The sequence below is a fragment of the Oncorhynchus kisutch genome, linkage group LG19 (genome assembly GCF_002021735.2).
Source record: "Oncorhynchus kisutch isolate 150728-3 linkage group LG19, Okis_V2, whole genome shotgun sequence".
NCBI classification, from domain to species: Eukaryota; Metazoa; Chordata; class Actinopteri; order Salmoniformes; family Salmonidae; genus Oncorhynchus; species Oncorhynchus kisutch.
In genome coordinates, this window is record NC_034192.2 from 16,030,248 (window position 1) to 16,058,238 (window position 27,991).

General features: G+C 42.7%; 2 protein-coding genes across 2 annotated transcripts; one reads left to right on the forward strand and one right to left on the reverse strand.

Moving 5' to 3' along the window:
- Window positions 1–3,381: 3,381 nt before the first annotated feature.
- iapp (islet amyloid polypeptide) lies at window positions 3,382–6,052 on the reverse strand. The gene is made up of 4 exons (XM_020509152.2): window positions 5,915–6,052; window positions 5,419–5,514; window positions 4,791–4,925; window positions 3,382–3,798 (listed from the first exon to the last, which is right to left on the reverse strand). Exons 2-4 carry the CDS (start codon window positions 5,496–5,498, stop codon window positions 3,624–3,626), a joined length of 390 nt encoding a protein of 129 aa, XP_020364741.1. The 5' UTR covers window positions 5,499–5,514; window positions 5,915–6,052; the 3' UTR covers window positions 3,382–3,623.
- A 10,094-nt stretch (window positions 6,053–16,146) lies between these two features.
- Window positions 16,147–19,312, forward strand: LOC116355062 (uncharacterized). The gene is made up of 4 exons (XM_031798279.1): window positions 16,147–16,217; window positions 16,339–16,820; window positions 16,929–17,573; window positions 17,695–19,312. Exons 1-4 carry the CDS (start codon window positions 16,147–16,149, stop codon window positions 17,862–17,864), a joined length of 1,368 nt encoding a protein of 455 aa, XP_031654139.1. The 3' UTR covers window positions 17,865–19,312.
- The last annotated feature ends 8,679 nt before the right edge of the window (window positions 19,313–27,991 follow it).

Below are 27,991 nucleotides of genomic sequence, written 5' to 3' on the forward strand. Positions count from 1 at the left end.
GCAGTGGAATACAGGTGTCATTTTCTGCTGGCATTGGGAATGGTATTAATCAAACACAGGTTAATGTAGTGCATCACACCCTTCCGATCCAATACCTGAAATGACATGTATCTGTTGAGTAACTCATGTATTATAGTGTATGTCTGCGTGTATAATATGTATGCCTCATTGAGTCTACATGTTGTCTTACATTTATGAGCATACAATTCAATTATAATTTGTAAAGCATTTAGAAGTATTCATAAGCGTACTGGTTTGTTCATGATACGTTCATTTTATTTAAGATATAAAAGAGCTCAACATTATCTCTGCATGTCTGAAACTATTAATGATGTGGAGTATTTGTATTTATTATGGATCTCCATTAGCTGTTTCCAAGGCAGAAGCTACTCTTCCTGGGGTCCAGCACAATTAAGGCAGTTATACAATTTTAAAAACATGACATTACATTCATTACAGAATTCACAACACACTAAGTGTGTGCCCTCAGGTCCATACTCCACTACCACATATCTGCAACGCAAAATCCATGTGCACGTGTGTGTATAGTGCCGATGTTATCATGTGTGTGTATGCATGTGACTGTGCCTATGTTTGTGTTACTTCACAGGCCCCGCTGTTCCATAAGGTGTATTTTTACCTACTTTTTAAATCTGATTCTACTGCTTGTATCAGTTACCTGATGTGGAATAGAATTCCATGTAGTCATGGCTCTATGTAGTACTGTGCACCTCCCATAGTCTGTTCTGGATTTGGGGACTGTGAAGAGACCTTTGGTGCCATGTCTTGTGGGGTATACATGGGTGTCCAAGCTGTGTGCCAGTATTTTAAACAGACAGCTCGGTATTTCAGCTTGTCAACACCTCTTACAAAAACAAGTAATGAGGAAGTTAATCTCTCTTCCACTTTGAGCCATGAGAAATTGACATGCATGTCATTAATGTTAGCTCTACATGTACATTTAAGGGCCAGCCGTGCTGCCCGGTCCTTAACCAACTGCAATTTTCCCAAGTCCCTCTTACTGCAACAAAACCAGGGCCTGTAGGACCTGCCTTGTTGATAGTGTTGTTAAGAAGGTAGAGCTGCGCTTTATTGTGGACTTCTCCCCATTTTAGCTACTGTTGTATCAATATGTTTTGACCATCACAGTTTACAATCCAGGGTTACTCCAAGCAGTTTAGTCAACCTAACTTGCTCAATTTCCACATTATTCCTTACGAGATGTAGTTGAGGTTTAAGTCGTGAATGATTCGTCTCCCAAAGACAATGCTTTTAGGTTTGGAAATATTTAGGACTAACTTATTCCTTGCTACCCATTCCGAAACTAATTGCAGTCCTTTTGTTAAGTGTTGCAGTCGGTTCAGTCGCTGTAGTAGCTGATGTATATAGTGTTGAGTCATCCGCATACATAGACACACTGGCCTTACTCAAAGTGGCATGTCGTTAGTAAAGATTGAAAAAAAGCAAGGGGTCTATAAACAGATAACCTGGGGAATTCCTGCTTCTAGCTGGATTTTGTTTGAGAGGCTTCCATTAAAGAACACCCTCTGTGTTCTGTTAGACAAATAACTCTTTATCCACGTTATAGCATGAGGTTTGAAGCCATAACATATACGTTTTTCCAGCAGCAGACTATTGATCGATAATGTCAAAAGTTGCACTGAAGTCTAACAAAACAGCCCCTGCAATCATTTTAATCATCAATTTCTCTCAGCCAATCATAAGTCATTTGTGTAAGTGCCGTGCTTGTTGAGTGTGCTTCCATCCAGATTGTCAGACCCCGGTGGCTTGTCATTGTTGATAGACAACAATATTTTTTTCACCTCTTCCGCACTGACTTTACAGAATTCAGAAGTACAATTCTTGTCTTTCATAATTTGATCAGATATACTTGGATGTGTTGCGTCAGTGTTTGTTGCTGGCATGTCATCCCTAAGTTTGTTTATCCAGCCAATGAAACATGAATTAAAGTAGTTGGCAATATCAGTGTTTTTTTTTTATGAATGAGCCATCTGATTCAATGAATGATGGAGCCGAGATGACATTCTTTCCCAGAATGTCATTTAAAGTGCCCCACCGCGTTTTTACTATCATTCTATATATCATTTATCTTTGTTTCATAGTATACTTTATTTGTATTTTTATTTAGCTTAGTCACATGATTTCTTCTTAGTCACATGATTTCTTCTTAGTCACATGATTTCTTCTTAGTCACATGATTTCTTCTTAGTCACATGATTTCTTCTTAGTCACATGATTTCTTCTTAGTCACATGATTTCTTCTTAGTCACAAACTTCTTGTATGACTTTTTATACACTATATTAGGCCCAGCCTCTGGAACTTTGTTTTTCCTAGATATGTCTATTATATTGTGATCACTACATCTGATGGATCTGGATGCTGCTTTAAAGCACATTTCTGCAGAATTAGTAAAGATGTGATCAATACATGTTGATGGTTTCATTCCTGTGCTGTTTGTAAATATCCTGGTAGGTTGACTGACAACCTGAACCAGGTTGCAGGCACTGGTTACAGTTTGAAGTGTTTTCCTGAGTGGGAAGGTTGATGAGAGTCAGTCAATATTTAAATCACCCAGAAAGTATACTTCTCTGTTGATATCACATACATGATCAAGCATTTCACACATATTATCCAGATACTGACTGTTAGCACTTGGTGGTCTATAGTAGATTCCCACAAGAATGGGCTTTAGGTGAGGCAGATGTACCTGTAGCCATATTACTTCAATAGTATTAGATCTTCTCTAAGCTTTACAGGAATGTGGTTCTGAATATAGACCGCAACACCGACTCCGTTGGCATTTCTGTCTTTTCTGTAGATGTTATAACCATGTATTGCTGCCACTGTATCATCAAAGGTATTATCTAAGTGGGTCTCAGAGATAGTCAGAATATGAATGTCATCTGTTACAAGCAAGTTATTGACTTCATGGACCTTGTTTCTCAGGCTGCATTGTTAATATGGGCTATTTCTTTTAGCACTTTTCTTGGTTGCTTGATTGTTTTTAATGATTTACTGGGAAGCTTCTCAGAAGTAGACTTGATAGTGCAGGGTGAGCAGCACAAAGTGGTCTTCCTACTACACGGCACACCGCCTCATTGTTAACAGTGTAACTCTGGTTCAAGGAAGTGCAACCTGTGTGACCCAGCAGTTTCACCCAGCAGTGTAACCAACGACTTTCAAAAAAATCTATCAACTTTATTACAAAAAAAAACAAAACAAATAACCTACACAACAGACAAACAGAAGGACAAAACGTGTATTTTATATGCCTTATGCACCTGTTTACTCTTTTTCTTTTTTTACATTACATTTTATTCACATGCAATTGTGGGGTCGAACCTGTTGGGGTCACAGAACAGAGACAAGTATCTCATCCGCCTCTAGTCTGATTTGTGTAACAAATACTTCTTTGTTATTATTCTACACCAAAAGGCACTGTTTTTTTTCTCTTCTGAAGTTTATAAAAGAACCAAAAAACTCGAGTTAATGATTCATAACCATCGTTGTTGTTTTGAAAAGTATACATCGGCCTATACATGGTGGTGTGGTCATTTCAGCTGAGCATATCCTACATCTGTGGGCTTCCACCCGTGCATGACTAGAGAGGCAGATAGCCGGGCGGCTGCAGTAGGTCCCGTTTCCCGTAGGTGTTGGAGCCTACGTTGGTGGGGGCGTACACCGTGCCGATGGTGTTGCTGGAGCGGGTCAGGAAGTCGGCCAGTCGCTGGGTCACACAGGTAGCTGTGTTGCACTTCCTTTTCTCTATGTGGTGGCTGATGGGATATGGGAGGACAGCAATCGATTCATCCAATATGTCAAGCAAATGATGCATTACTTATCTAAACATTTATAGAGTGATCAGGAAAATGTAGCAGAGTTATTGGCCTACCAGACATACTGTCGGTAAGTGGATAAAAATAGCCACCATAACAATAGCCTACTAGATGATACTAATATGATCATATCACTACTGCAGCTACTAGTAACAATACTAGTAATAGCAATAAACTATTATTATTATTAAGATCGCTATTATTTTATTTTATTAATTTAATTAAATTAATTTAATTAATTTAATTAATTTAATTAATTTAACTATCACTATAAATTGAAATATTCAGTGATTCCCCCCCCCACGAATTTCAGCTTAGTTCAATTCTGATCCACATGAATCTTCACTGTAAAGTGTTTTATTATTTAGTAACTGGTTTCCACAGCCTTTTGTTTTGTTTACTCAACTTCCAGTCAAAGTGTTACCTGAACTTACATTTTTTAGTTGGCCCAAACTGAGTTTTTAACCTACATATTTCACACATGTTCACATACATGATGGCATTGTGCATGTTCGTTTATACATGGTGGGGTAGCACATAGATAGGGATGCCGGAAACCAAGAGATCGTAAGTTCAAATCCCAGGTGAGGACATGTTGAATAAAAATTACTGTATAAAATGATCATGCACAATGTAATCATGTTTGTCAATGTGTCAATGTGTAGGTTGAAAACATTGTATGTTAAAAGCACTATTTGAATGTGTGGGTGTACCTAACCTAGATTTTTCTTAAATTGGAGAAAATTCTGGGCTAACTAAAAATGTTGAGTTCACATAACATTTCTGATAAAACTTTTGACTGACGAGTTGAGTATATTAAAAACAGGCTGTGGATCCATTTACTAAATAATAATTTTCTTACAGTGTTGTGTCTGCAAAATTATCAACATTTGCACTCAATCAGCAAATCAATAAAATAGGTGCAACCTTACCTGTTGACTGATGTGAGCCCTCTCTGTAGTCGTGCGGAAATGAGGCCGAGGAAGGGGTTGGAGACGATTCCGGGCACGAGCCAGCCTTCTCTGTCCGGGAGCGCGCTTTCCTGCTCACTAGATGAGGTGAAGTACCTGAATCAGGATGAGGAAAGAGCCAAACCGTTACTCCGACCGGTGACTGATGCCCACTTCAAAACATCAGCTCAATTCTCGAGGGCGCAATGGAGTGGCCACTAGTCCCCCTCCAGTACGCACTTGATCACATTTACGCGAACCACATATTCCTGTCTCTGCCTTGGTAAGACAAAACCCGACCTTTTGGATGTCACGATTGCAATGGATATTCATCTCAATGATCTCATCAATGTCATTAGCCGATTTTAGAGTTAGACTACCCACGTCGTTAATTGATTTCTTACGGTTCAAGATGGATTTGCCAAGTTACTGGATGTGCCAGCTTAACACCAGTGCTATACCAGTTGAGTGATTCATTCACCTGCAAAATTAAACCCGCTTCCTAATGACAATTGAACTTTCTGCGAAACGGAACGACACTTGTAATTGTACATCACAGAAGTGACACTCAGAAATAACGGAAATAACTGAGGCAGCTTTGCACTCTCACCTGTTGCTAGGGGCGGTGGCGACACAGCGCAGCAGCACGAGAGGCACGAGAAGGAACACGGGCAGCTTCAGGTGACACATCGTGCACGCGAGATCCCTGCATGAAAACAAAAGTAATACAGTAATCAGTAATCACACACGCCATTGAATTGCACATGCCTGGGAATAGGGATGCACATGCCTGTGAATAGGGATGCACATGCCTGTGAATAGGGATGCACATGCCTGTGAATAGGGTAACCTACACCCATCCAATATGTTCAGTGTATGCTACTAGAATACTTTATAATAGAATGACAGCGGAAACAGACAAAGTTCTGTAGTCTAGAGAACCGTGCAAATCAAAGACCACCAAACAGACACACCACACAACAGCCTACTCTCAACCCCACAGGGAAAACAGAGAAAAAAAATACTTTGGATAGTATGGTGTATAAGTGTCCTGGCCTCCAACTCTCTCAGTTCAAATACGAATTCTAATCGTCTGGTCAACTCACCCTCAGTAGTTAAACCCAATCGCCAGTGGATCCTAAGACAGACACGGGCTACTGTCAGTGGTTTCTCACACTGTCACACACACGCTCTCCCACAGATATAGGCTTCACCGTCAACCACTTGTGACATCACCCCCTCCAAATATAGTCCTGCTTTTCCATTAGCAGGGATGAGGTTCACTTCAAGAAACTCGAATCCAGAGCAAGAGTCACCTACTCCACACACACGCGCACACACACACACACACACACACACACACACACACACACACACACACACACACACACACACACACACACACACACACACACACACACACACACACACACACACGTCATCGTATTCGTCATTCTCATCATCAGCGTCATTGGCGACTGTGATTGGTCTGGCCTGTTAAACTCACACTCGGGGAGGCAACACAGCCGGGGCGGAAACTACACATTCATTTTACATCAAAATATTAAATTAAGTTCTTTGGGCACAAAGTTAGACGGTGTGTTTTTAGGTGGCTTATATAATGGAGGTAACCTCTTGGCAAAATGTTGGGATAACGACTTCAATATTGCAGATAAGGAGATAACATCTACAATATTGTGGATAATGGGAAAGGTAAAGGGGGATACCTAGTCAGTTGTATAACTGAATGCATTCAACTGAAATGTGTCTTCCACATTTAACCCATCCCCTCTGAATCAGAGAGGTGCGGGGGGCTGTCTTAATCGACATCCACGTCTTTGGGCACCCGGGGAACAGCGGGTTAACTGCCTTGCTCAGGGGCGGGTTCAGGAACTAGGTTTCACTCCCAGTTCATTTTCAAATGTAGTTACTGGTGAGTGTTTGGAGATTTCTTTAGGAATTAGTATGCACTACCAATAACACATCATGTCACCCACTTCTCCTCCATCCCACTACCTAGTCTCCAGTACCTAGTCCACACGCTCCACAACCCACTCATCTGGTGAAAAGAGGTGAAAGGAAGGTAGTAGGAAAAGGGAATTCCACAGTAGCTACACTGAACAAAAAATGTAAATGCAACATGTGAAGTGTTGGTCCCATGTTTCATGAGCTGAATTGAAAGATCCCAGAAGTTTTCCATACGCACAAAAAGCTTATTTCTCTCATGTTTTATGCAGAAATGTGTTTACATCCTTGTTAGCATTTCTCCTTTGCCAAGATAATCCATCCACCTGACAGGTGTGGCATATCAAGAAGATGATTAAACAGCATGATCATTAAACAGGTGCACCTTGTGCTGGAGACAAAAAAAGCCACTCTAAAATATGCAGTTTTGTCACACAACACAATGCCACAGATGCTTTGAGGGAATGTGCAATTGGCATGCTGACTGCAGGAATGTCTACCAGAGCTGTTGCCAGAGAATTTAATGTTAATTCCTCGAACATAAACCTCCTACAACGTTTGACAGTACATCCAACCGGCCTCACAACCGGAGACCAAGTGTAACCACTCCAGCCGATGACCTCCACATCCGGCTTCTTCACCAGCAGGGTCGTCTGAGACCAGCTACCCGGACAGCTGATGAAACTGATGAGTATTTCTGTCTGTAATAAAACCCTTTTGTGGGGAAAAACTAATTCCGATTGGATGGACCTGGCTCCCCAGTGTGTGCGCCTATGCCCTCCCAGGCCCACCTGTGGCTGCACCCCTGCCCAGTCATGTGAAATCCATAGATTAGGGCCTATTAAATTCATTTAATTGACTGATTTCCTTATTTGAACTGTAACTCAGTAAAACCATTGAAATTGTTGAATGTTGCATTTATATTTTTGTTCAGTATAGTTCAAGTCAAACTCCATGGAAGTTGCTAGCATGACTGGCTCTGAGGTCATTTGCGCTCAGATACACTCTGATTACCGAGAGTCCTCTCCTTAGAGACTCTGCCTACACCACAGAGACTTACAAAGAAAGGTTCCTACAGTAGTTAAGTGCAGAGTTTTACCCATAGGTCTGAGTTAGGGGAGACGTGACTGACACCCACCTGTGGTTTAGCTAGGCCTGCTGGATGCAGGATTCTCCCCCAGCCTCCCCAGTGATCCTCAACACACACTCACCCCATTTATGGAAGCGATTGACCCAAATGTCAGAGTTCTACCATGATATACTTCATATAATTCTAAAGTTGCATGAGATAATTTGATTCCTCTGTCAGACAATTTTACATTACATACAGTACCAGTGTTTGGACACACCTACTCATTCCAGGGTTTTTATTTATGCCAAGAGCATTCAAAGCTATCATCAAGGCAAAGGGTGGCTACTTTGAAGAATCTAAAAGCTAAAATATATTTGGATTTGTTTAAAACTTTTTTGGTTACTACATGATTCCATATGTGTTATTTCATCATTTTAATGTCTTCACTATTATTCTACAATGTAGAAAATAGTAAAAATAAAGAAAAACCCTTTAAACTTTTGGCTGGTACTGTATGTTTTATTATAAGATAATACATCATGGTTATAGTGTTTCTTATGCCTCATAGATTAAAATGAGACTGTTGAGTGCTACTGACGATCTGGGGAATTGAGAGACAGTGAAAGGGTGGGTTAAGGAGATTGGATAAGGAGAGAAAATGGAGATGAAGGAGTCTGGGGTATGAACGAGTGGGAGGTGGAGAGACAACGATGACAGAGCGAAGAGGAAAAATGCTTGTATTGTATCATTTCATGAGTCTATCAAATGTTGTGATACGCTAACAATATGGTGTTCATACTTGGTTCTTGAAACAAGAACTGAGGAAAGAGACAGGCTTGCAAACATGAAAAAGGACACCAGGCACATTCTGAATGTCTCGTGTAACAATTAGTCTTTGGCCAAATAAAGGTGTGCGAGGCTCTTTTTGATAAAATAGCTTGACAGACATGACCACATCAGCTCTGTGCTGTCACCAAGTGGTGACTAATGTTCATTACAATAATAGTTAGAATCGTCATCACAATAATAATGCCAACACAGGAAAACAACAATATCAACTCCTTAAAACAACAGTTGTTGAGACAAATAACCTTTCACTTAGCAGATGGTTATTGTTAAAAGTAGTGCTGCACTCGACAAATGTAATTTGAGATGCCCCTATAGAAAATGGATAGAGCTGGGTCGACGAACTCTGAACGCACCACAGGATCCACCGCAAGCCAATCACTATGGAGATGACCATGGAACTCTCCAGCAGTGTCCTCTTAGATGGAACATCTCCTGGGAATCTTGAGTAGTTCTTAAGTTCTAAACAGAGTGCAGCTGCAACCAAACTCACCAAGTCTGTTTTACCCTGCTTACAGAACCCCATGGCTGGGTGTTTTTTAAGCTCCACACCCTCAGCTGACTCCTGGTCTCCCTGAAGCTCCCTCTTGATCATCAGGACGACAAGGCCCAGTAGCACGTAGGCACATGCATCCAGAGCCAGCACCACACCTAAGAGTGAAAGAGAGACTCCAATTGGACCCCAGACTCCAGCCTGGTCTCATTGACTAGATGTAACATAGAAAATGTAAATCTGAGGACCGAGACACTACGATTTCGTATTATATGTTACGTTTGGTATGGATATATAAGACAGATAGTTACTTAAGACAAAAATGAAAGAAGGGTGGTTCGTCAGGGTGGATGGGTTGGCATATAACACAAATGTCTAGCAACCCAAAGGTTGCGAGTTCCAATCTCATCACGGCCAACTTGAGAATTTTAGCTAACTAGAAACTTTTTAACTACTTACTAATTTTTTACTAATTTTTCAAATACTTTGCATGTTAGCTAATCCCTTCCCCTAACACTAACCTTAACCCTTTTAGCTAATCCTTCCCCTAACCCTAACCTTTACCCTGTAACCTAACTCCAAAACGTAACCCTACACCCTAACCTAACTAATGTTAGCCAACTAGCTAACGTTAGCCACCTAGCTAGAATTCTTATCATACATTTCGCAAATTTGTAACATGTTGTACGTTTTGCAAATTCATAACATACAGTATAATATGAATTGTAATTCGTAACATATTATAAAAAATGGGTGATAGACATTCACAAATGAATACATACCATACATAACATATCATACTAAATGCGGTGTCTCTGATATACATACAGAATAATACGAAATGCTCTGAGACCAGGTTGCACTAGCACCTCCCCTGGCTGTTAAGAAGGCAACCTCTGAGTTACATTCAATGATACATTATTGACACACACTAATGAAATGGACATGGAAAGGTAGTGGTTCAGTAATGGACAGAAAACAGGGATGATGAATATACACAATAACTGATAGCACAAGTAGAGCAACAACACTGTTAACAAAGGAAGGATTGTATAAGTGGCTTAGCTACCTGCAGAGTATTACACAACAAAGTAAACACAGAGAAGTAACTTACAATAGGCAATAGAAGTAACTATAAAGAACAACAAGCAAGAATGATACACATTTTACACACTCACTTTGTGCACGCACACTATACCATGAGTCCAGTTGATGGGCAGAGATAGAGAGGTTGATCTCTGTCTCTGCTTGAGGGAGACTGGGAGGAGAGGCAGGAGTTGGGGATCTGGGACACAAGCTGACTGCCTGTGATTTGCTGACCCCCTGGCGACCATGACTCCTAGCAACTAATCAGTGGACAGGCGTGAAGGGACAGTTTACGACACCGCTGGCCTGCTTAGCTACAAACAGATTTTTCCTGCAATCTAGAGCCGTAATCATTATGCTTAATTGATTTTTCTGACATGTCTGGTAAGTATGCAGGCCATTTCAGCTTTCAGGATTTCTGTACAGATCCTTGCAGGCCGTGGATTATCATGCTGAAACATGAGGTGATGGCGGCGGATGAGTGGCAGGACAATTGTCCTCGGGGTCTCATCACAGTATCTCTGTGCATTCAAATTGTCATTGATAGAATGCAATTGTGTTCCCTGTCCATGGCTTATGCCAGCCCATACCATAACCCAACTGCCACCATGGGGCATTCTATTCACAACGTTGACATCAGCAAATCGCTCGTCCACACGTTGCCTTACATGTGGTCTGCAGTTGTGAGGCCAGTTGGACGTACTGCCAAATTCTCTAAAGCCGCCTCGGCTTATGGTAGAGAAATTAACATTAAATTCTCTGGCAACAGTCATTTGCATTCTCCCTCAAAACTTGAAACATCTGTGGCATTGTGTTGTGTGACAAAACTGCACATTCTAGAGAGGCCTTTTATTGTCCCCCAGCACAAGGTGCACCTATGTAATGATCATGCTGTTTAAACAAATCCAAATATATTTTATATTTTAAATTCTTCAAAGTAGCCACCTTTTGCCTTGGTGACAGCTTTGCACAGTCTTGGCATTCTCTCAACCAGCTTCATGAGGTAGTCACCTGGAATGAATTTCAATGTACAGGTGTGCTTTGTTCAAAGTTCATTTGTGGAATTTCTTTCCTTCTTAATGCGTTTGAGCCAATCAGTTGTGTTTTGACAAGGTAGGGGTGGTATACAGAAGATAGCCCTATTTGGTAAAAGACCAAGTCCATATTTTGGCAAGAACAGCTCAAATAAGCAACGAGAAACGGCAGTCCATCATTACTTTAACCTTTGTTTGGTTGCTACATGATTCCATATGTGTTATTTCATAGTTTTGATGTCTTCACTATTATTGTACAATGTTAAAAATAGTAAAAATAAAGAAAAACCCTTGAAAGAGTAGATGTGTCCAAACATTTGACTGGTTATGTATATATTGTATATTGCAAATATGGTACAATCCAAGTGTGCAAAGCTCTTGGAGACTTACCCAGAAAGACTCAAAGCTTTAATTGAATCAAATCAAAATCAAATCAAATTTATTTATATAGCCCTTCGTACATCAGCTGATATCTCAAAGTGCTGTACAGAAACCCAGCCTAAAACCCCAAACAGCAAGCAATGCAGGTGTAGAAGCACGGTGGCTAGGAAAAACTCCCTAGAAAGGCCAAAATCTAGGAAGAAACCTAGAGAGGAACCAGGCTATGTGGGGTGGCCAGTCCTCTTCTGGCTGTGCCAGGTGGAGATTATAACAGAACATGGCCAAGATGTTCAAATGTTCATAAATGACCAGCATGGTCGTATAATAATAAGGCAGAACAGTTGAAACTGGAGCAGCAGCACGGTCAGGTGGACTGGGGACAGCAAGGAGTCATCATGTCAGGTAGTCCTGGGGCATGGTCCTAGGGCTCAGGTCAGTTGAAACTGGAGCAGCAGCACGGCCAGGTGGACTGGGGACAGCAAGGAGTCATCATGTCAGGTAGTCCTGGGGCATGGTCCTAGGGCTCAGGTCCTCCGAGAGAGAGAGAGAGAGAGAGAGAGAGAAAGAGAGAATTAGAGAACGCACACTTAGATTCACACAGGACACCGAATAGGACAGGAGAGGTACTCCAGATATAACAAACTGACCCTAGCCCCCCGACACATTAACTACTGCAGCATAAATACTGGAGGCTGAGACAGGAGGGGTCAGGAGACACTGTGGCCCCATCCGAGGACACCCCCAGACAGGGCCAAACAGGAAGGATATAACCCCACCCACTTTGCCAAAGCACAGCCCCCACACCACTAGAGGGATATCTTCAACCACCAACTTACCATCCTGAGACAAGGCTGAGTATAGCCCACAAAGATCTCCGCCATGGCACAACCCAAGGGGGGGCGCCAACCCAGACAGGATGACCACATCAGTGAATCAACCCACTCAGGTGACGCAACCCTTCCAGGGACGGCATGAGAGAGCCCCAGTAAGCCAGTGACTCAGCCCCTGTAATAGGGTTAGAGGCAGAGAATCCCAGTGGGAAGAGGGGAACCGGCCAGGCAGAGACAGCAAGGGCGGTTCGTTGCTCCAGAGCCTTTCCGTTCACCTTCCCACTCCTGGGCCAGACTACACTCAATCATATGACCCACTGAAGAGATAACTCTTCAGTAAGGACTTAAAGGTTGAGACCGAGTTTGCGTCTCTGACATGGGTAGGCAGACCGTTCCATATAAATGGAGCTCTATAGGAGAAAGCCCTGCCTCCAGCTGTTTGCTTAGAAATTCTAGGGACAATTAGGAGGCCTGCGTCTTGTGACCGTAGCGTACGTGTAGGTATGTACGGCAGGACCAAATCAGAGAGATAGGTAGGAGCAAGCCCATGTAATGCTTTGTAGGTTAGCAGTAAAACCTTGAAATCAGCCCTTGCTTTGACAGGAAGCCAGTGTAGAGAGGCTAGCACTGGAGTAATATGATCACATTTTTTGGTTCTAGTCAGGATTCTAGCAGCCGTATTTAGCACCAACTGAAGTTTATTTAGTGCTTTATCCGGGTAGCCGGAAAGTAGAGCATTGCAGTAGTCTAACCTAGAAGTGACAAAAGCATGGATTAATTTTTCTGCATCATTTTTGGACAGAAAGTTTCTGATTTTTGCAATGTTACGTAGATGGAAAAAAGCTGTCCTTGAAATGGTCTTGATATGTTCTTCAAAAGAGAGATCAGGGTCCAGAGTAACGCCGAGGTCCTTCACAGTTTTATTTGAGACGACTGTACAACCATTAAGATTAATTGTCAGATTCAACAGAAGATCTCTTTGTTTCTTGGGACCTAGAACAAGCATCTCTGTTTTGTCCGAGTTTAAAAGTAGAAAGTTTGCAGCCATCCACTTCCTTATGTCTGAAACACATGCTTCTAACAAGGGCAATTTTGGGGCTTCACCATGTTTCATTGAAATGTACAGCTGTTGCTGCCAAAGGTGATTCTTACATGTATTGTGAATACTTATGTAAATGAGATATTTCTGTATTTCATTTTCAGTACATTTGCAAAAATGTCAAACATGTTTTCAATTTGTCATTATGGTGTATTGTGTGTAGCTGGAAAGGATAAAAAATATATAATTTCATCCATTTTGAATTCAGGCTGTAAGAAAACAAAATGTGGAATAAGTTAAGCGGTATGAACACTTTTGAAGGCACTGTATATCTACAAGAAAATTATAAATGAGTGACTCTTTGAAAGGGGGTCATATAAACATGGCCTTATTTTTTCTTCTTCACAGCTATCATGCTATATTGGGCATCGTTTCTCAGACCAAATCTCCATTCTGGCTTAAACAAAGCAATCTGATCATGCTCCAGTCAAATTCACGCTATAGGGAATGCCACAAAATGGCTTCTGTAAAGCACCTATACATTGTCCAGTCAACATCCACACATTGATTTCATTCTTCGCATCTTTATTAAAACAAACACACTTGTGCAATGTTCAAAAGTGTGTGAGAGATTACCATTAATGTATGTGTATGTGTGGGGTCAAGTTTGGCTGGTCATACATTTGCAAATAGCCGAGATTGGATATTTCAGCACCATGGACAGCAGCGAAATCAGAATAGCGAGATCTGTCATTCCGCACCACATGGCAGTAGACAGCGGCCATCTCATGTGAAGTTGGCACTGGGAAAATCCCACTTAATGGGAAACGAAGCTTAGGAGGCAAAAAGACTGAAGGAAAAGACTCTCACAGGAACCTTATGCTAAACTGTTCTGCCACATTCATTTCAAATGTTACATATTTCGATATGCAAATAATATAAACTGGCTTTTCAAACTACACTGTCCAGCTTTATTGTATCTGTGCATCATAGGTACAACTGCACGAAATTCCCCTCAAATATCTGTTTGTGAGAAATATGAAAAACAACTGTTAGACTTTATATTAGCAACAAGACATGGAGACTTATAACGGATACTTCCCACCCAGCAAAAGTTCCCACGCTGAGCGATATTGTTTTACTAAACTATTATGCATATAATCCAAGTCATACGTTTAGTGTCATTGATACTCTTATTTTTAACCAATTAGCGTTGCAAGTGTACCTTATCTCAATTTAGAGCTCGGAAATATTGGAATAACGTGCTTAAGAGGACTGATACAACAGGATAACACAACCACACTTTCAATTCACAATCATTGCTTTAAATAGTTATGGTTAATAGATTTGTATAGGCATTGGTAAACAATTAATTTCACTTGTAAACCAAGGTTGGATTAGTAGGTCTAAGCAACATGTAGCTGGATACTCGCGTCATGAATCGATATAGGTTCCAATCCTCATATATACACATTATGACAAAATAAAGAGGTTAATCTTCACGAAATAAAGACATAGAAGCATACCCATTTATAAAGGTTCTACACATTCCATTTCTCCATAGCAATGGAATGTAAACATTCTATTTCGTGCCAAACATTGCCTACAACTCAATTCTAAGTGCAGCATATTGGACGAATCCACAGTAATTGATCATTCGCGACTTCAACTTATTCCTGTTATCTCTAGAGCATCTCGTATATATATAGCGTGCATTTCTTCCCCATCTTACCATGGACAGGGTTTGGTGCATTCCGGAGTTCACTTATGGTCCCACAAAGGTAATCTTTGGAGATATTCATTTTAGCATACTGCCTGTGCACAATGTGCATAACAAAGCATCATTATTGTCATTCTCTTCAAAGGAATTCTGTAGAAGCAGCCTTTATTTCCAGACTCTGCAGGTCTGCTGGGAGGAAACATATTACAATAAACAGGTAAAATTCATCAAAAAAAACATAAACAACAGAAAGAGAGTTGTATTTCAAGACAGTTTAGAGAAGATGGTCATAAGAGTTCTTAATAACACTCGCAAATTGTGATGCATGAACAGTTGTGAAATGTTGTGAGAGGCCCTTCAGAATGCACATGATATGGTATTTCGTGGCACTGTCTCACACCTTACCTCATCTTGCAGAAGAAGATCATGGTCCACTATCTGCTGCTCCAGAGTCAAGGCCAGGTCCCGCAACATGTCACCACGGAGCACATGAGCGACTGGCTGGTTTCTCAGGGCAAAAAATCCCTTAGGGAGAGGTGAGTACCACGTCATCACTCACCTTCACTGCCATTCCCTGCCACCAGCAGCACTCCAAGAGGTGTGGGTAAAATAAACAACAGAAAAATCAGAAGCCAGGAAAGTTGAATTGCTCTGTGTTTTATTTGAAGGGTGTGGAAGGAAACCCTGGAGGAGGGGAATGACCTCGCTCGGCTGGTAAGACAATGAGAGTTAGACACATACTACAAGTCAGTGAGCTCTTTACTAGCCTTTCAACAACTAGTTAGTACAGTAGAATAGATATGTTGTGAAATTTCACTAATCGGACTTCCTGTTTCCTACGGCAGACCTGGGAAGTCAATACTTGCCTAAAAATGATAGATATAGAGCACGAGGCTGTCTGCAAGCTCCGCCGCTCCTTGTACCCCACCTGGCCAGCTGTCATGTGAGTTCCATGTACTGCCCTGCATATGACTTGATCCATTTATCTACACATCTGTAACAGTGTTCTCTGTGAGCACATTGCACATCGTTTAGCTTTGTCTTCTCCTTTTTGTTGATTTCAGCGACCCTAAGGTCCACAGCATCGTGGAAAGAGCTGTAAGGAGCATTATGGGCGAGCTGTCCAATGAGCCCCATAGCAATCTGCTCAGCCCATCCCAGGTGGTTGTGGAGGTGGTGCCCAGGCTCCTCCTGGCCCTGTGGCTTCAGCCAGAGGAAGGCCATTCAGGACACCCAATCCTAATAAGCGGGATGGCCGTGGGCATGGTGGCGGCCGTAGTGGAGAAGCTCTCCAGCATGTTAAAGGCCCCTTCCCCTCAAATCCCTTTCTCCCGGGCTGCGGCTTTTGAATCTGTGCTGTCAATCCTCGGGAGAATCAGTCAGTCCTTCTCCACGGATGACCTCCAGAGCCCATTTTATATGAGATCTGTCTGTGCCCTTGTGGCTGACGAGGTACAGAGCTGCTTCCAGCCCCCTGCAGCCACCTTTCCAGTCCTCCCTGTCGTCGCTGCGGCCATCTCCACTGCACCTCCAGACATCCTAGCAGGTGAGTAGCAATGATAGAGAGCACTCTGACAGATGCCTGTTGTGATGACATCTCGGTGACATGTAGTAGTAGAGCTCATCAGTATTGTTGTTGTCACTCCTAACACAGAGGCAGACCCGGCTTCTCCCCACATAGAGGTTGTGAATATCAACGCAAACACAGAGGCAGACCAGGCTTCTTCCCACCTGGAGGTTGTGGATTTCACCGCTAACACAGATGCAGACTCTGCATCTTCCCACCTGGAGATTGTTGACATCACCGCTAACATAGAGGCAGACCCTGCTTCTTCCCATCTTGAGGTTGTGGACATCACCCATAACATACAGTTAGACACAGCATCTTCCCACCTGGAAGTTGTGAACATTACACGTAAGACAGAGGCAGACCCGGCCTGTTCCCATCTGGAAGTTGTGGACATCGGCCATAAAACAGAGGCAGACAGAGCTTGTTCCCACTTGGAGGTTGTGGAAATCACCCCTAAGACAGAAGCAGACCCGGCTAATTCACACCTTGAGGTTCAGGACATCACCTCTAAGACACAGCAAGATCCAGCTTCTTCCCACCTTGAGGTTGTGAACATCACCCGTAACAAAGAGGCAGATCTGGCTTCTTTCCACCTGAATGTTGTGGACATCACCCCTAACAGAGAGGCAGAGCCCATCTCTTCCCTCTTGGAGGTTGTGGATGTCACACCTGAAGAAAGGACTCTCAAGATGGCCGTCTTCGCCACTCTGCCAACTGACATCCAAGCAGGTGAGTAACACTGACAGGTGCCGTTTGTCATGACATCTTAGTAGAACCTTTCAACTGGCCAGTGTTTAGAACCTACGGTTTGCATTTGTTTACATTCTGTCCCTCTTTTCTCCCTTTCCAGAGGATGTTGCTGTGGTCATCTCAGATGTCACCCCACACGTCACCAAGGATGTGACACTGGATGTTCCATGCAGAGCTGCATGCAAAGGGAAAGTCCGGCGATTTTTTTTCAGGCTTTGGAGGGCAGTGTGCTGCTGCGCCTGCCACAAGGAAGAGAAGGAACAATATTAGTTATTCATCAGACCTTCAGAAATGGGATTGAACCATAGACCATTAAATTATTTGCATTATAATAATTGGATTCAATTCCGCTTTTCCTGTTTACTACTCAATTTCAGAACATTTCTATAAACTTTGACTTTGCAAGTGTGGAGTAGGTTGTGTAAATAAGTGGGAAACATCACAATTTTAATGCTTTTAATAATTTACTTTCTACATGTAAAAGAAAAAGTAGTATTTGACAACAAAAAAAAAGGAGGGAGCTCAACCAACGTTGAGTTGAGGTGCAACCAAAAACCTTTAATCATCATAGAAAACGAAAAAGCGCAACTCTTGCGCACTATAAAAAATGCATGTTTTATTCAAGCAAGGTTAAAAGATGAACATTTTGGCCTAGTCTATGACGATATGCAAGTTGTGTTTGCCCAGTAAAAGGGTGACCCAGACTCACCCTGGTTCTTGAGGGTTGCAGACAATGAAAAGATATCATTAAGTAAATGGGACTTTTCAAATCTTGAATAAAAATATTTAATGAACATGAATTTAAATACAACCGACTTGAGGATCAGAGCGGGCTGGCTGACTAGCTAGCCCTGAAAGCCCTCTGCCTCTAACTCTGTGTGGTTCATCTCAGCCAATAGGTTGTGTGGGTTGTCTTTCTCTCTGTGGGTGTGAATCACTATGACCTCTCCCTTGGCCTGCCTGTTGGCCTGATCAGAAGGCTTGTCATCTCTTTCCTTGCTCACATGAGCAGGAGGAATGGCATCTGGGGTAACCTCCTCCTCTCCCACCTCTCCCTACTGTCTGTGTTCGACTGAGGTCACTCGTTCTCTCTCCCTGGGTGTTGGATAATTCCTCCTCCACTGTGTCGGATAGTTCCTCCTCCACTGTGTCTTTGTGAGCTTGAAGGGAGTTATCATGTTCTGGCTACCTCTTTAGGGGTGTGCACCTTAAATCTCTTTCGGTTTGTTGGGGGGTTCAGTTGTTTTGGGGAGAGTCTGAAGTTCGATCTCTAACAATAAGTGTGGGGGCTGTCCTGTGGGGGTGTCCCCGTCCCTCCTAAACTGTAATGACTGTGATGATGAAAAAGTAGGAGGAGCCACCGAGACATGTGATGAGAGTAAGGAAGAGCACTCTGCAAGGACAGGATAGGACACATCACAACACTGCTGCTCATTCATATTCAAACCCACTATAGACTATGCATGCACTCATTGGCGCTACCCCCCACACACACACAATGAACTTACCTGTACATATCAGAATCATACATTCAACGGCCACCTCTTCCACAACATTTCTTGATCCCCCACCTCAAACATGTTGAGTCAATACCAGATGCTGGAAAGGTGCTGGAATGCAGGTGCAGAAGGGCCTAGTATGTAATGATGTAATACCATGCGTACCCCATATCCTGTGTTTGTGGTGATGTTTTTGTATTGAACCTTTATTTAAACAGGGAGTCACATTGAGATTAAACATCTATTTTACAAGAGTGTCATATTGTCATATTGAACTACCAGAGAGAACCTTCTCTACATTGGAATTGTATAAATGTTTTTCCATACATCAAAAATAATACTTTGCCAATCAGATAAGGCCCCAACAAGGCCCACGTTAATGGTTGAAAGTAACTTATTTTTATTTATTTATTTATTTTATTTTACCTTTATTTAACCAGGTAGGCAAGTTGAGAACAAGTTCTCATTTACAATTGCGACCTGGCCAAGATAAAGCAAAGCAGTTCGACAGATAAAACGACACAGAGTTACACATGGAGTAAAAACAAACATACAGTCAATAATGCAGTATAAACAAGTCTATATACAATGTGAGGTGAGAAGGGAGGTAAAGGCAAAAAAGGCCATGATGGCAAAGTAAATACAATATAGCAAGTAAAATACTGGAATGGTAGTTTTGCAATGGAAGAATGTGCAAAGTAGAAATAAAAAATAATGGGGTGCAAAGGAGCAAAATAAATAAATAAATTAAAATTAAATACAGTTGGGAAAGAGGTAGTTGTTTGGGCTAAATTATAGGTGGGCTATGTACAGGTGCAGTAATCTGTGAGCTGCTCTGACAGTTGGTGCTTAAAGCTAGTGAGGGAGATAAGTGTTTCCAGTTTCAGAGATTTTTGTAGTTCGTTCCAGTCATTGGCAGCAGAGAACTGGAAGGAGAGGCGGCCAAAGAAAGAATTGGTTTTGGGGGTGACTAGAGAGATATACCTGCTGGAGCGTGTGCTACAGGTGGGAGATGCTATGGTGACCAGCGAGCTGAGATAAGGGGGGACTTTACCTAGCAGGGTCTTGTAGATGACATGGAGCCAGTGGGTTTGGCGACGAGTATGAAGCGAGGGCCAGCCAACGAGAGCGTACAGGTCGCAATGGTGGGTAGTATATGGGGCTTTGGTGATAAAACGGATTGCACTGTGATAGACTGCATCCAATTTGTTGAGTAGGGTATTGGAGGCTATTTTGTAAATGACATCGCCAAAGTCGAGGATTGGTAGGATGGTCAGTTTTACAAGGGTATGTTTGGCAGCATGAGTGAAGGATGCTTTGTTGCGAAATAGGAAGCCAATTCTAGATTTAACTTTGGATTGGAGATGTTTGATATGGGTCTGGAAGGAGAGTTTACAGTCTAACCAGACACCTAAGTATTTGTAGTTGTCCACGTATTCTAAGTCAGAGCCGTCCAGAGTAGTGATGTTGGACAGGCGGGTAGGTGCAGGTAGCGATCGGTTGAAGAGCATGCATTTAGTTTTACTTGTATTTAAGAGCAATTGGAGGCCACGGAAGGAGAGTTGTATGGCATTGAAGCTTGCCTGGAGGGTTGTTAACACAGTGTCCAAAGAAGGGCCGGAAGTATACAGAATGGTGTCGTCTGCGTAGAGGTGGATCAGGGACTCACCAGCAGCAAGATATTATGTCAGTGCGAATGAGTAACACTGAGTGTATAAAACATTAAGAACACCTGCTCTTTACATGACGACCAGGTGAATCCAGATGAAAGCTATAATCCCTTATAGACGTCACTAGTTAAATCAGTGTAGATAGAGATAGTTAAAAAAATAAATACTGTAAGGCTTGAGACAATTGAGACATGGATTGTGTGTGTGCCTTTCAGAGGGTGAATAAGAAAGAAAATATTTACGTGCCTTTCAACAGGGCATGGTAGTAGGTGCCAGGGGCACCAATTTATGTCAAGAACTGCAACGCTGCAGATTTTTTTAATGCTCAACAGTTTCCAGTCTGTATTAAGAATGTGCACCACTCAAAAGACACAGCCAACTTGACACAACTGTGGGAAGCATTGGAGTCAACATGGGCCAGCATCCCTGTGAATGTTTTGTAAACTCAGGACATTATTAATAATACGGTGTTCGTTCCGTATCCTGTAAAGCTGCAGCAGACTGTGAGGCAGGGGGAGGTGTAGGTGATGCCGTTGTCTGAGCACACAGGGTCCCACTCCCAAGCCAAGCAGGGGCAGTCTCGTTAAATTCCAGGGATCCTGGAGGACAGAGAAAATGGCTGGCAATAATGTTTAAATGATTGTTGCTGAACTATCATTGACATAGGCCCAGTGACAAAACAGCCAGGAATCCTGGCTCAGTAACAACCATACTGTATATTCCCACAAGAGGGAGCCAAGGCACAATCCCATGTGTGTTTTGGTCTAACTCTAACTCAACCTCTGCAGTAGACCTCCCAGGAATATCCCCACCGCACCCACAGACAGGTTCAACACACCAGGAGAAGTTATAATCACATCTAGTGTTACCAGTGTGCTGGAGTTTCATTTCCACTCATGTTCAACAAACCTACAGGGAATGGGAGAGAACCAAAAAGTTGTATTTAATGTAATTCAACATCAATGTTGACAGGAGGGAACATTTCAGTTGGAGCATGTCCAGGTTTCTATGGCTGTGTTTAGACAGCCCAATTCAGATCTTTTTTTGAGTAATTCAGGGATGCAAACTGGTGAGGGCCCAAAAAGGTGAAACATTCAAAAATATCCACAATAGGGGGAAGGCAGGTTGAACTAATTAAACAACAAAGACTATGATCTAGATTATCAGTCTCTGTGTGTAAAATAAAACGTGGTTAATGTGAACCTATCTCACTGCTAAAAAATGTGTAGAAAGCAATCCAATGTTATTTGTTGCCAAGACTTTACTGCATAAGACACTCAAGTCTTGACGCCTCATTTTCACCCAATTCTCTCATTCTGAAAATGAACCACAACGTTACTGTAGAGGGAAAGCATTAGTTCATAGATAGTTAGTTCGTTAACATTTCACACAGATTACCAGGGTCCAGTAAGCAACTACGTTAACAATATAACTTATAGTATCTGGGATCTACATCTGTTTATATTAGTTACTGTGCTGTTACTAAGCAGTAATGCATTACGGCAGTGTTACGTTACGACACCTAATAGGAAATGCACATGCGCACTGGAATGCCGCGAACTGTAGAGCACGAGGGGTTTTGACTAAACGAAAACTAACTGTACTCCCGTCTCCTGCCTGGTCATTTCTCCACAACATAAATATTACAGTGGTGACGAGGTGATTAAACTACATAAACGGACATTGCTTGAAGGGAAGAATGTTGCGTGAGTCATGAAACTCAAAATAATTATGTAATTCGTCAGTTATATTTATTTTCTTTCGCCAGTAGAGAAGGCTAACCACTGCTAGCACTGCTAGTACAGTATTCAGGAGCTGCCAAGTAGCAAGACTATTGGAGTCCAGAATAGCGACACTGCCCTCTGGTGGTTAAATTAAAGAAACTGTCTCATTGAACCCATTGAAATTAGGCGATCTCAGTGGAGAAATATTGGCAAGAAGAAAGAAAAAAGGAAGAAGGAACGTAACACGGTGTGTACATTAATACAAATGAGTGCAGTGAATGAAGTAATTGCAGAAACTTCTGAAGTGAAGAAGTAGATGAATATTCAGAAAATTAAAGAATATAAGGAAACTGAACAATTAACTGTGAAAATGGCAACCATTGGTCGAGTACCAGAGTTTGAGGCTACAAAAGAGGATTTTGATTCCTATTTGGAGCGTTTTGAGCGTTGGCTGGCTGCAAATGAAATCAAAGATGGAAAGAAAGCAGACGTATTTCTCAGTGTTTTGGGTCCAACTGAGTATGGATTGCTGAAAGGTCTCATTGAACCAATGAAAGCAGTGGAGTTGAACTATGCAGAACTGACTGAAACTCTTTCAAGGTATTTCAAGCCTAAGCCAATTCTAATTGCAGAACGTTTCAGATTTTACCAACGTCACCAGAGTCAAGGGGAAACCGTGGCTGACTACATCCTTGCTTTGAAAAGGCTGGCAAGTACATGTGAGTTTGCACGATTTCTTGATGATGCTCTCCGAGACAAGTTTGTATGTGGTCTCACAGGTGAAGCATATCACAGAAGGCTCCTGTCAGAGAAGGACCTGACCTTTAAGAAAGCCTGTGATATAGCACTTGGACTCGAGCTTGCCCACAGGGATACTATTGAGCTATCGGGACATGCAGAACGTCAGAAAGGTGTTCACAAGGTCAGTGATGCACGTGGTGGAAAAAGCTCACAATGGTCACACTTTTTTCAGTCCTGTCCTCAAGGTTACACAAGAACAAAGCAGCCCACATCTCAAAGGTCTAAGCCAAGTTGCTACAGATGTGGGGGAGATAATCATCAGCACAGTGAATGTCGATTCCATAATGAAAAGTGCCACAATTGTGGAAAGGTTGGACATTTACAGAGAGTGTGTAAAGCCTCAAAACGCACAGCAAGAGCGCACAAAGTGTCAGACGCAGCACAAGAAGAGGAAGGTACAACTGAAACAGTAGTGGAACTGTTCACAGTGTACACAGCTCAACAACTAAAAGATGGAATCTATCTCAACATGGAGTTAGTGGGAAAACTATCTCTGGTTCCAGAGAGACTCTACAAAGAAAAACTGAAAGAGTGTCCTCTTCAGCCCGCGTCCATCCGCCTTTCTTCATACACTGGTGACACTATTCCTGTGTTAGGGCAGATCCAGGTACCAGTCCGGTATGAGGGAAAGGAGTGGACGCTACCGCTTGTCATTGTTAAAGGAGAAAAATCTGCCTTGCTAGGCAGAAACTGGCTACAAAAGATCAAGTTGAACTGGGGAGAAATGACAAACCAGTGAGTCAGGCTACGCTCACTAACATGCTGGAGAAGCACAAAGAACTTTTCAAAGATGGCTACGGTGAAATACAAGACTTCACAGCAAAAGTCAGAGTGCAAGAAGGAACCAAGCCTATCTTTCACAAACCACGTCCAGTTCCCTATGCTCTTAAGGAAGCAGTAGAGAAGGAACTGGACCGCCTACAGAAGAATAACATAATCACGAAAGTAGCGAGGAGCGACTGGGCCGCTCCGATTGTTGTAGTCCCAAAGAAAGACAAGACCGTCAGAATGTGCGGTGACTACAAGGTCACAGTAAATCGCTGCATACTACCAGAGGAATATCCACTACCAAATGCTGAAGATCTGTTTGCCACTCTAGCTGGTGGGAAGGTTTTCAGTAAGCTGGACCTGGCATTCGCTTATCAGCAACTGAAGCTGGATCCGGAGTCAGAACAGTGTCTGACCATCAATACACACAAGGGGCTATTCAGATTCAATCGCTTGGCCTATGGAATCTCGACAGCTCCAGCGATATTCCAATAAACAATGGATCAGATCTTGGACGGTATAGACCATGTTGTGTGCTTCATGGACGACATCCTCGTGTCAGCACCAACCATTGGAGAGCACCTTGTAGTGCTGGACAAAGTGATGTCAAGACTGGAGAAATATGGAGTGAGAATGAAACGCAGCAAGTGTGAGTTCCTCCAGGACTCCGTGGAGTATCTCGGATACAAGATTGATGCACAAGGCCTGCACCCAACCAACAGCAAGGTGAAAGCAATCGTAAACGCTCCAGCACCCACAAATATCTCAGAGCTGAGGTCATTTTTGGGGCTCCTGAACTATTACGGAAAGTTTGTGGCAAACTTGTCCACATTGTTGCATCCGCTTCACCAACTGCTGCAGGCCGATACAAAGTGGAATTGGTCCCCACAATGCGAAGAAGCATTCAAGACTTGCAAACAGCGTCTGCTAAAGAGCAAGTGGCTTGCCCACTATAACACAGAGATGAAGCTGAGACTCGCGTGTGATGCATCTCCATACGGAGTAGGAGCCGTCATCTCACATGTTCTACCGTCAGGTGAAGAACACCCTATTGCATTTACATCACGGACTCTGTCACCAAGTGAGAAAAAAATTATGCTCAAATTGAGAAGAAAGCCCTGAGCATAATATTCGGAGTGAAGAAGTTTCACAAATACCTCTACGGAAGGAAGTTCCAACTGCTGACAGATCACAAGCCTCTGTTGGCCATCCTTGGACCAAAATCAGCTATACCAACCCTTGCTGCACTTCGAATGCAACGTTGGGCTCTGATATTGTTAGCCTACGACTACGAGATTGAGTACAGACGATCCAGTGATCACGCAAATGCCGATGCACTATCAAGACTACCATGCAATAGTGACTCCGACAGTGAAGATGATAGAGCAGTCTTCCAGATCTCTCTCATTGATGAACTGCCCATATCTGCTTCTGACATAGCAGAGGAAACAAGGAAAGACCCAGTGCTTTCCAAAGTCTTGGACTTAACATTAGGCGGTTGGCCAACCTTTGTAAATGATGATAACCTTTGTCCATTCATCGACAAGAAAGACCAGTTGTCCACTGATCAAGGGTGTGTTCTGTGGGGATCAAGGGTGGTGGTACCTCACAAATTCCAGAGGAGACTGCTATCTGACCTGCATGAGGGACATCCAGGGATCACTCGAATGAAAGCACTTGCTCGCAGTTATCTGTGGTGGCCTGGACTGGATCAGGACATTCAACAGCATGTAGGCCACTGCTCACCTTGTGAAGCTGTTCGCAACAAGCCTGCTGCTGCACCTCTTCATCCATGGTCCTGGGCTGCTACACCTTGGGAACGCATCCATGTGGATTACGCCGAAATTGACAAGCAACATTTCCTTGTTGTCGTCGATGTCCATTCCAAGTGGATGGAAGTGTTCCCTACTCAACTGACCACAGCTGAGTAGACCATCAATCTTCTCAGACACCTGTTTGCATCCTTTGGACTAGTCAAGGAGCTCGTATCGGACAATGCCCCCCCCGTTCACGTCAAACGATTTTGAAATGTTTCTCAAGAACAACGGAGTAAGGCACATCCGGCATCAAACGGAGCAGCGGAGAGAGCCGTGCAAACCTTTAAGAAGGCCTGGACTAGACTCGAGGTTCAGTCTGTGCCCATCCACCAAAGGCTTCCCCGGTTCCTGTTTACTTACCGTAACACCCCACACACAGTAATGGAATGTACACCAGCTGAACTGTTTCTGAAACGCCAACCACGTACCCGCCTGACATTGTTGAAACCAGACTTGTCAAGCACTGTGGCAAAGCACCAGCTACAGCAGAAGAAAGCTCATGACAGACACTCAAAGACTGTCAGAGAATTCAAAGAGGAAGAGAGGGTGATGGTACGTGATTTCAGACACCCCAAGCGCCTGTGGAACTCAGGTGTGATCTTGCAACGCAGAGGACCTTTGACTTACCAAGTCCAAATTGGTCATCGCCAGGTCAACGTTCATGTGGATCATCTGCTACGGTCCAACGCCCCAGCAGAGACATGCCGAGAGAACAAGAACAATAACGACCCCCAGGACTATTCTCCTGACTGTGGACGTACGGGAGAGACAGAGCCTGACCCTCCACCCGAACCTGGCCCACAACAGGAAGCCCAGGAGGAGCGGAGATATCCTATTCGACAGCGAAGGGCACCTCAAAAGCTTGACCTGTGAGTTGAGCTGGTTAAGGAGGTAACGGACAGTAAAACAAACACTAATATGTCCTAGATAAAAGGAAAGAAAAAGGACATTACCTGGGTTAGTTATTAGGACACAAACTCCATCTTCGGGGCAGAATAATCCCCTGGATTTGTGCTGGGCTCTGAAAAGTCTGCTTCAACCCAGTAGTTGAAAAATGTTTAAGAATGCATTGTTCAGATATTGCATTAGTAGTTACCTAACATATTTACCTTGTTCTCTGGGAGTTAAACACTATGGGGGAGGAGTATAGTATCTGGGATCTACATCTGTTTATATTAGTTACTGTGCTGTTACTAAGCAGTAATGCATTACGGCAGTGTTACGTTACTACACCTAATAGGAAATGCACATGCGCACTGGAATGCCGCGAACTGCAGAGCACGAGGGGTTTTGACTAAACGAAAACTAACTGTACTCCCGTCTCCTGCCTGGTCATTTCTCCACAACACAAATATTACAGTGAACATTTCACACAGATTACCAGGGTCCAGTAAGCAACTACGTTAACAATATAACTTGAGGAACGGCAAGAAGTCGTATACCAGTTAATACTATAGCGAGTTGGTTCGTTTACTAACGTTAGCTTATCCGATGTTGTAACGTTCCTGTTAGCTAGTTGTCTGACTTCATTACCCAGCTAATTCTCACACCATAAACTCAATTATTTGATCAGCTAAGTTGGATAGTGTTGCTCAACATTTCTCTGGCTAGCTAACGCGGAGAATTCGATCCAACTAGCAAGATACTTGGTGCTGAAATACTTGGATAATTCAGCACCATGGACAACAGCGAAATCGGCAAAGCGAGATCTGACATTCAGCACCACATGACAGTAGACAGCGGACATCTCATGTGAAGTTGGCACTGGGGAAATCCCATGTAATGAGAAACGAGGCCTAGGAGGCAAAAAGACTGAAGGAAAAGACTCCCACAGGAATTCTATGCTAAACTGTTCTGCCACATTCATTTCAAATGTTACATCTTTCGATTTGTAAATAATAGGGAATACATTTGCAAATAATTTAAACTGATTAATCAAACTACACTGTACAGCTTTAGTGTGTCTGTGCATCATAGGTACAACTGTAAGCAATTCCGTTCTCAAATGTCTGTTTAATGTGAGAAACAAAATGAAAAACAACTGTTAGACTATTACAATGCAGACTGTCATGCATTTTTATATTACCAACAAGACAACGAAGTGATGGTCTATACGCG